The following is a 9,923-nucleotide window of genomic DNA, read 5'->3' on the forward strand; positions in this document are numbered from 1 at the left end:
TGAATCGAGGCCTCACTTGAGCCTGTGCGCTTAATCAGCTTCAGCCTCCCTCCCCACACCTCGGCTCCTCTGGAGCCTCGGCTTTATTCTGAGTACCTAGTGTGTGCCAGCCCCGGGCAAGGTGGTGCTGGGACACACAGCAATGACTGAGACTGCCCCTTATTGCCTTCCTAGGACTCCCAGGCCAGCGGCAGAGACATTTATCTTTAAACAAATATTCCCACAGTAAATTTGTTACTGTTCTAAGAAGTCCTACACAGGAAAAGTTCAGCTTGCTATGAGGGTTTATAACAAGGGGGACCCATCTCACTTGGAGTGACAGGGACAGTTTCTCTAAAATGGTGGTGTCTAGGCCAACAGGGACGGGTCAGAAGGAGGGTGAAGAGAGGCAGGAAACACTCCAGAAAGAGGGCGCTGTGTGGGTGAGAGCCTGGAGGCCCAAAGAGCATGGGGTAGTGGAGGGTGGAGAGACATCGTGTCCACTGCAGCCGAGAGCCCCCTTGCCTTCGGCGCTCCCCCACCTGCGTACCTGCCCTAGGTGGCTGCCATTCTTTCCTGTCCCAGGAGACTTCCCTGAGGAATCCCTGCCCAGGCAAGGAAGAGGCCAGGAGTGGCAGCCCGAACTGCCACTTCCACCCGTTTTCAGTGTTCGTCTGCAGCTCCCTGCCCAGCAGGTTTAGGAGGTGAAATTAGCAGATGGGGCTCCTTCCACAGGTCAGTCGGGTCCTGGCCCTTGCCCGCGGCCTTCTCTTCACTCTTACCTCTGACTCACTTCCTTTCCTTCTTGGGGTTTTGAACTCTCCAGGTTCTTTATGACTGCTTCTGTTCCTGTGCATGGCAGGACATTTAGCAGCATCCCTGGTCTCGGCCACTAGATGCCCATAGCAATTTTTGATTGAAGCGTGACAATCACAAATGTCTGCAGACATTGCAGAATGGCCTAGACAAAACCCCTGCCCTGGAGGAGCTCACATTGCAGTGGGGAGCTGGATAGAGATAAGCACAGTAGGAAAAGCCAGAGCAGGTTAAGGACATCAAGATGTCAACAAGGTGGGAGAGTCGGAAATAAGGCCTGTGAGGCCAAGAGTGCTGAGCAGAGGCCTGCGGGCAGCGAGCTCTGCTGTTCAGGAGGAAGCCCCTGAGCCAGAGCCACAGCAGGCCAGAGGCCCAAGGATGCTAAGGGAGTGGAGAGAACGAGGTTCAGAGTAGGAGTGAGCCAGATTCCTCTGGGTACATGGGGCTGTGAGACAGACATGAGCAGTGCAGACCAGACTCTGGCTTCACTTTTCACAGATCCCCAGCAGCTGCTCTCTGTTCGTCCACTATAGGGGACAAGGGTGGAAATGGAAACCAGGGCAGGGCAAGTGCAGTGGTCCCATAGTAATGGTGAATCTGATCAGGGGTGTGCAGGAGAAGGGTAGCCAAATCTAGCAATACTTCTGTACAGTTGTTTAGCTGGCTGGCTGAGCAGATGGAAGGGTTCACTAGCAGAAGGGAGGGTGGGCACAGGACCATGGTGAGAAAAAGGGAGAAAGCCCCAGACATTCATGCAGCCCAGGGTGGGAAGGAGAAGTGGCTTTGTTGAAGCAGAGCCAAGCCACACAGGGCTTTGCAGCCATGCTGCAAGCAGGTGGATCTTCTTGGGGTACTGGGAGCCATGGCAGGTTCTGGGCGGGGGGAGAACAGGGACAGGTTTGTGCAGACAGAGAACAGGAGTTCTCTGCTGTATGTGAGGTTGCTTGGAGACTTGGGCAGTAGACTAGAGAGGAAGCTGTGGTAGAGAAACAAGGCAAGGTGGGGCCCAGGAGATGGGAAGGACGGTTAGAGATACATTCATGGGTCTCAGTCTCAATAACTCTCAGAACTGAGAGGCCAGAGATTCTGAGTTTAAGTCCCTGTCTCTTTATGTGAATCTAGGCAGTTATTTTTTCCTCTGTGGGCCTCAATTTCTCCCTCAACTGAATAGGTGGATTATCCCAACCAGAAGTGTGCTGGTAGTGGCTTAAAAACCAGTTCTCAGGGCCGGCCCGGTGGCGCACTGCACTAGTGCGCCGCTTGGGAAGCGTGGCGGCGCTCCCGCCGAGGGTTCGGATCCCACATACAGACCGGTTCCCGCTCACTGGCTGAGCGAGGCGCGGGGGCAGCGCCGAGGGTTGCGATCCCGTTGCCGGTCCCGGTCCGGTACGGGGGCGACACTAAGGGGTGCGATCCGTTGCCGGACACAGAAAAAGACAAAAAAAAAAAAAAAAAAACCAGTTCTCAGGGCCGGCCCGGGGGCGCACTGCACTAGGGCGCCGCTTGGGAAGCGTGGCGGCGCTCCCGCCGAGGGTTCGGATCCCACATACAGACCGGTTCCCGCTCACTGGCTGAGCGAGGCGCGGGGGCAGCGCCGAGGGTTGCGATCCCGTTGCCGGTCCCGGTCCGGTACGGGGGCGACACTGAGGGTTGCGATCCGTTGCCGGACACGGAAAAAGACAAAAAAAAAAACAGTTCTCAGGGCAGGAGTTGGTTTAATATGTATCATCTCCTTGTTGAGGGAAAGAAATTTGCACAGTGGCTCGCATGAAACTCTGCAGGCCAACTTCGGTCCACACCTGATCCTAGCTTCCCCCAGAAGGGCCCTGGCCATGAACTCTTGGCCCATCTTGGGGGCTGCCTACCCAACACCCAGCCCCTCTGGCAGCCCACTCTCTTGGGCAGGGCCCCAAGTCTGTACCTCTGGTTTTCTTTGTCTGGGAAGCAACTTCACGCCTCACGTGCTCCATCTTGTCCCAGCTTTACACACACCACATACCACAGCTTCCTCTTTTTTTTTCCTAGGTTGTGACCTGTGAGCCTGTGTCGACTCAATCTTAGCAGATTTCTTAACTGGGGAGTCTTCAGTCCCTCTTTTCCTCTCTGTTTCTGATTCTACTTCCCTGTCTCTGCATACATGTCTTGTTTTCTATTTCTCTGTCCTTCTGTGTCTCCCACTCTCTTCTTCCCCCCATTAGATCACATTGTGGTGTGTACTCTGCTAGACTCCTAAGACACAGAAGCAAATTCTTCTCAGTCCTTTAGCATGAGGAATTCAGTCCAGTTGTGGAGGTTCCTTTGTTCAGCAAACACTCACAGAGGCCTCAGGGCCATCCATCCCTACTGCTGAGGGACAGAGGAACCTGGACTTACTCTTCAGTGTGATGAGTCTTCATCACAACCCCAAAGGGTAATCGTATTAACGGCAGAGTCCCTGGTCATGCAGCTGGCAAGGTACAGGGCTGGGATTTGACCCCAGCTGTGTGCTCTTACCAACTCTACTCTCCTGCCTCTCACAGCAGCAGAGTGGCTCAGAGCCTAGGCTTGGAAGGTGTAGAGGCCTGTATTCTGCCCCTGACACATTTTGTGACCACGAGTGAATTACCTCCCTCAGCTTCCATGACCTCCTCTGTAAATAGTGGCGAATAAAGGCCAGCCACACAGGGTTGTGCAGGCCAGGCAAGGTCCCACAGGTAATGCTATCACCACAGAGCCTGGGAGTCTGACCTCAGAGCAGTGTGAACTGCGTGGCAGCAGGTAAGGACCAAAGAGCAAGTGTAGGAGGCTCGAGGGCAGGCCCCAGCCTCTGGCAGAGGCAAGCCTGGAAGCTTCCTGGAGTAGGAGTCTGGCCTGTCACCCTGGGTGGAAACTGACTGCCATCTCTCCTGCAGGAATCCTTGTGGCTCACTACCTCCAGAGCATCACACCATGTCTGGCCCTGGGCGGGGAGCTGGTCTATCACCGGCGGCCTGGGGAGGAGGGTACCGTCATGTCTCTAGCTGGGAAATACACATGTGAGCCTGGGGCCAGCACTCCTGGGTCTGAGGGAGGAGGGGCTGGGGGCCTGGACCCCTGGGTCTGAGGGAGGAGGGGCTGGGGGCCTGGACCCCTGGGTCTGAAGGAGGAGGGGCTCAGTTTCCAGATGCCCAAGTCCCCTTAGTAACATGACCCCACCCCTACCCTGTTCTCTTCCAGTGAACAACTGGTTGGCAACGATAACACTGGGCCAGGCAGGCATGCACGCAACATATTACCACAAAGCCAGTGACCAGGTGAGCTGCGAGGGTGTGTTTTTGTGTTTTCCAGGCTGGTGTTGCCAGGGTCTGGTGTGCCGTGGAGTCTAGACTGGGCAGCTAACTCTTGTGTGTTGCCCTGGCCCCACAGCTGCAAGTAGGCGTGGAGTTTGAGGCCAGCACAAGGATGCAGGACACCAGTGTTTCCTTTGGGTATCAGCTGGACCTGCCCAAGGCCAACCTCCTCTTCAAAGGTAAAGGCTTCAGTTACCCTACATGGGGAACAGGCCAGAGGTGACTCAGCTGAGTGGGTGTGTAGGCCAAAGGAGTTGATATAGGATGGTGTGCTAGGACTTTTGTAGGCCTCCAAATTACCCGGGAATGCTTGTTAAGAAGTAGGTGCCTGGGCCCCACCCCAGCGCACCTGATAGATGTGTTTGGGCTGAGGCCAGAGCTTTGCCCCTTCCCTCCCCACCCTGCTAGCAAGCCCTCTCCCACTCTCTGCACTTAGCCAACTTTTTTTCTTTTTTTCCATAAATGGAAGGCAACTTGGAAAGCACCGGCCCACTCCATACATCTCTCATCAGTGGAAGCTGAGGCTCCCAGAGGTTACATGATCACAGCCAGATCCAGAACGTCCTCCCAGGCTAACTCTGGTCCTGGTGTCCAGCCTTAATGCTTTCTGCTTGGACCTCAGTACTCACATTTTGGGTATATAAAGACCACCCCAGTTCTTTTATTGTTTTTCTTTTTTTTATTTTTTTTTGGAAGCTGGGCCTAACCTGTGACCTTGGTGCTATAAGGCTTTACTCTAACCAAATAGCGCTGTTTTCCTTTGTAAATGAAAAGCACCAAGTCCCCACCACCACTCCACCCCAGTTCTTTTATTGTTTTTCTCTTTATTTTTTTTTGGAAGCTGGGCCTAACCTGTGACCTTGGTGCTATAAGGCTGCACTCTAACCAAATAGCGCTGTTTTCCTTTGTAAATGAAAAGCACCAAGTCCCCACCACCACTACCCACCCCCCAAAAAAAGACCACCCCAGAAAGCTCTTCAGTTGGCCTGGGGCATAGTTTCTAAAGCCATGATGGGGCCCAGGGATTTATTTGCTTCTGAAACTTGCATTCCCTGCCCACCTCTTGCCCCTTGCTCTGCAGTCAGCGTGCTATAATAGGACTGGGTTTGAGTTCGAGTTCTGCTGCTTCCCTGTTTCCATTAAGTGAGTTCTAATCCCTTTCCACAGTGCAGGGATAACGGCATGCGCTTATCCACCTATAAGGTTCTGGTGCACAATCCCTAGAAGAAATTTGAGTCATTCAGTCATTCACTTAACAAATATTGAGCACCTGGTCTGAGCTCAGCCTCCTGCCTAGTGGTGCTGGGAACACAGTGGTGACTAGGCCCCATCTTCGTATGGCTCACAGTGGGGGGAACAGACCTGTCCCTAAAGAGTGATGACCCAGAGTGGGCAGGACTCGGTTGGGGGAGCCCAGGGAGTCATGGAGGTCTTCTAGAAGGGGAGGGGTGACTAACCTGAGAACTGAGGAGGAGTGAGCCATTTACTCCAAGGGCTGAAGTAGTTGGGGTGAGTGAAGAGGTTTCCTGATGGCAGGAACAATGTGGGCAGAGGCCCAGAAGCTACCAGTGTGGCTGGTACCTGAGGTGGCTGAAGTGGAACCACACTGGGATGGGGTGGAAAGACGGCAGCTCCCTCACCCCATCTGTCTACCCCCAGGCTCTGTGGATAGCAACTGGATCGTGGGTGCCACGCTGGAGAAGAAGCTCCCACCCCTGCCCCTGACACTGGCTCTCGGGGCCTTCCTGAATCACCGCAAGAACAAGTTCCAGTGCGGCTTTGGCCTCACCATCGGCTGAGCCCCTCCTGGCCCCCGCCTTCCATGCCCTTCTTCCTTCAGATCCCGCCTCCACCTCCCCCCGCCACAGAGGGGAGACCATAGCCCTGCTCCCCCTCCCTTCCCTTCCTCCTTAGGGGTCGGGGGGCAGTGGAAAGGAGGGCACTCACCATCCCAGCAGCTGAGGAGGGGATTCTGGAACTGAGGGGCGCCTCAGGATTCTGAGCACCGGGGGCAGTATGCCCAGTGGGCCTGAGGTCCCAGAAGGGATTCCAGAATCGAGGTGCACGCAGGATTCTGAGCACCAGGGGCAGAGGTGGCCAGAGAGCCTCAAGGAGGAGTGTCGTGGTGTCTCCATCCTCCAAAGGGCCCTGGCCCCAGCCCTGAGGGGGGTGCAGCAAGAGGAGCTTCCCCATTCCCAGTCAGTCCACCCCTGTCCACTTCCCCCGTCTACTCCTCCGTATAAATCATGTTTATAAGTTATGGAAGAACCGGGACATTTTACAGAAAAAAAAAAAAACAACAAAAAATATACATAGAAAAAAACAATTGAGATGGGAGGCCTCAGTTTTCACAAGTGTGGCCCTTTGAGCATTTCATCCCTTGAATCCATCCAGCTCCAACCTTCTCACAGCCGCCAGTAGGGGATGCCAGAGGGCTGGATCATGGAACAGTCCCGGGAACCACACAAGTCTCACTGGGTGGCTGCATCAAGCCCACGTCAGAGAGGGGAAGAACCTGGCCCAGGATCACACAACCTCCCCTGCCCCCCATGACTTCTCTTCTGCTGTGGGACATCACAGGCCTCCCCTCACCAGGAGAATAGGGTCTCAAGTTTACTCAACCCAGCCTGACTTGGCCAGAGTGTGTCAGAGAGGGGAAGAACCTGGCCCAGGATCACACAACCTCCCCTGCCCCCCATGACTTCTCTTCTGCTGTGGGACATCACAGGTCTCCCCTCACCAGGAGAATAGGGTCTCAAGTTTACTCAACCCAGCCTGACTTGGCCAGAGTGGCTGGAGAGGACTTTGTCCTTACAAACTAAAGCAACAGGGATGGCAGTGTCTATGAGTGCAGAGGTGGGGGCAGGGAGCTAGGATTCAGGGTCTGTCCAGATTGCAAAGAGGCAGAGGATATGGCGTGTTAGGACTTTGTCTGATAGGTCAGAGCTTTCAGGAGCTTCATTAAGGATTCAAGCTACTGAAAAAGCCTCAGAACAATTGAAGGGGAGAAGGGCTTGGGCTCAAGGACTGGTGGGCCTTACAGGACAGGCTGGGACTCACAGGTTGTGATAGAGGGTGGGGGGACTGGGTCACCTGTATCTGAGGAGGAGGTGTCAGGATTTTGCCAGACCAGGGTTTAAGTAAACTGATAGCCAGCCCCACCCTGTTTCCTCCCCAGACGGGAACTGAAACCCTGTCTGCCCCCAGGATCTGTGGAAGGAGGATGCCAAGTAGAGATGACCCACAGTTACCCAGAGAAGCCACCTCACCTACTTCCTGCGAGCACCCTCTGAGGCAAAAGAAAACGCCTGAGCTTGGTCAGGCCAGCCTCCCCTTACCCGGCAGAATCCAATGTTCCCATCCCTTCAAGGAATCCGGAATGAATCCCAGCTCCACTTCTTGCTGTGTGGCCTTGCCATTCACCTCAACACTTTCTCATCTGTGAACAGTTGGGATTCATGCAGCTGGCCTGCTAAGAAGGTGACTGAGCACTCACTACGGCCAATTACAGTAGTTGACCCTAACATAAGACCTACTGTGTGCCACAGACTGTCAGTGCTTGATACACAACATAAGCTTATTGCGTCACCAGACCGGTACAGGTGCAGCTTTTTTCCCAGTTTTATGGGTAAAGAAGTTGGATGCTGAGAGAGGCTAGGGCATTTGCCTAAGGTCACACAGCTGGCAACCAGAGTCCTAACGTGAGGCATAGTGTGGGCAACTCCTGGAATCTGCAATGCCTGTGCCAGCCAGAGGAAAGTGCTGGGTTCTCATTGACAGGTGGAGAGAGTTGCTTACTTGTGCCCACGGTCACAGCCAAAACAGCAGCTTGGATTAAAACTCAGGCTTCGCTTCACAAAGCCTAGGCTTTTAGCCGATTCGTCACACTGTCCTCATGCCTCCCATCCTACTTCTTTATCCTTTTTTTTTTTTATGGCTGGACAGTTCAGGGATCAAACCCTGGACATTGGTGTTATCAGCACCACCCTAACATTATTTTATATTAGTTTTGGTGGCTGGCTCCTATGGGGATCTGAACTCTTCACCTTGGTGTTACAACACTGCACTCAAACCAACTGAGCTAACTGGCCAACTGAAGGACTTTCAACCAACCCTTTTTTCAAGGGAGAGGGGCAGCTGGCCAGTATAGGCATCAAACCATGGACCTTGGTGTTATTAACACTGCGCTCTACGGTGTTACAACACTGCACTCAAACCAACTGAGCTAACTGGCCAACTGAAGGACTTTCAACCAACCCTTTTTTCAAGGGAGGGGGGCAGCTGGCCAGTATAGGCATCAAACCATGGACCTTGGTGTTATTAACACTGCGCTCTAACCAACTGAACAACCGGGCAGCCTCCATCCTATCTCTGTCCAGGCCTTCCTTCAAGGAATCAGCCCCCTCTTCCCTCAGAACCCAGGAGTTCGGGCCCCCAGCACCCCCTCCTTTCTAAGAACCCGGGAGTCTAGGAGCCCAGCCCCCTCCCCAAATTTTATTCATCCATCCACAGGAAAGGAGAGGGGCAGGGAAAGAGTACTCTGGGCAGCAGCCTGCTCATTCCCCTTCTGTGCCCAGCCCCCCCAGAATGGAGGACGATGCCTGGATTACTGAGTGAGGTGTCAACTCCCAAGGGGCTGGTGGGGGGGTGTCACAAGGCCTCCAGGCCCCACCTCTTTCCTCTGCCCTGCTGTGTGCGTGTGTGGGGGCAGGGGGGAGGAAGCCCTCCTCGTGACTGGGGCCTGGCCCAGCCTGCCCTATCCCTGGGGGAGAGGGCGGGGCAGGGGGAGCCCTATAATTGGAGGAGCCTGGGATCCCTGAGTCCCACTCGGCCCCAGCGGAGGTGAGGACGTGGTTTCCCAGGAGCTGGTGAGAAGCACAATGGGGGGCATAGAGACCAGTTCAGTGGCCTCTGGAGAGATGTGGCTGGGGACTGCAGGAACCCCTGGCCTGCAGAGCAAGAGAGTCTGGGGCAAGGAGGAAAAGGCAGGAAGCTCAAGAAAGCTACTTGGGGACTGGCTGGAAGACAGGAGGTGGCTGGTCTATTCCTCAGGACAGACGCAGGAGCTGGGGGTGAGGCCAGGGAGCAGGGGACTGGACCTAGGGAAGGGCTGGGTGGTAGGGGTGTCCCCGTCCCTAGAAGGAGGGGAGCAGTTGGACCTGTAGGAAGAACCAGGAGATGAGCCGTAGCAAGATCCCACAGATCGTTACTGTCATCTATTGAGGACCTACTGGGTGACCCCCATTGTCCTCAGCCTCCATAATTGGGGACACCTGGACAGCAACAGGGTAGCTAGATATCAACTGAGGGAGCACTTCTACATGAGGATTAAATTAGCTCATAAATGGAAAACGCACTTCAATGTAAGTTGGAGCTTAGAATAACAAGGAATTTGATGTTGGAACTTAGAAAGGCCAGTTGCGACTGTTACAGAACTGGGTAGGGTGGGAGAGGGGTGGGAGTGGAATTTGAACCCTGTGAGAGGGAGATAGAATTTTAGGAATGGAGGCCAACCTGGGAATGGGGGGTTGGTAGAGGACATGAGGGAGTTAGTCAACGGAGGGGCAGCTTGGTAAGCGTTGGTGATTGGATTAGGCTTTGTAGGTATGGAGTTGATCAAGGCTTTGAAGGTTGGGCCCAGTGGGGCTGGGTAGGGTGGGAGGAGTCCTCACTACCTGCTGACTGACAGTTTCTCCCTCCCCAGACTGGCCAATCACAGGCGGGAAGATGAAGGTTCTCTGGGCTGTATTGGTGGTCATATTCCTGGCAGGTACGGGGTGAGGCTTGCTCAGGCTTCCTGCTCCTCCCCCTCTCATCCTC

The 9,923-nt window shown here is 54.5% G+C and overlaps 1 protein-coding gene across 1 annotated transcript in view; it reads left to right on the forward strand.

Moving 5' to 3' along the window:
* Window positions 1-6,429, forward strand: part of TOMM40 (translocase of outer mitochondrial membrane 40 homolog (yeast)) — a 12,799-nt gene extending 6,370 nt beyond the window's left edge. The window contains exons 7-10 of the mRNA XM_008586007.1: window positions 3,687-3,809; window positions 3,991-4,067; window positions 4,180-4,282; window positions 5,763-6,429. Of these exons, the coding sequence (XP_008584229.1) occupies window positions 3,687-3,809; window positions 3,991-4,067; window positions 4,180-4,282; window positions 5,763-5,902 (443 nt within the window). The 3' untranslated portion in view covers window positions 5,903-6,429. The remainder of the gene's footprint in view (window positions 1-3,686; window positions 3,810-3,990; window positions 4,068-4,179; window positions 4,283-5,762) is intronic.
* Window positions 6,430-9,923: the final 3,494 nt, after the last annotated feature.

This window comes from Galeopterus variegatus, unplaced genomic scaffold (genome assembly GCF_000696425.1).
Source record: "Galeopterus variegatus unplaced genomic scaffold, G_variegatus-3.0.2 Scaffold3796, whole genome shotgun sequence".
Lineage (NCBI taxonomy): Eukaryota > Metazoa > Chordata > Mammalia > Dermoptera > Cynocephalidae > Galeopterus > Galeopterus variegatus.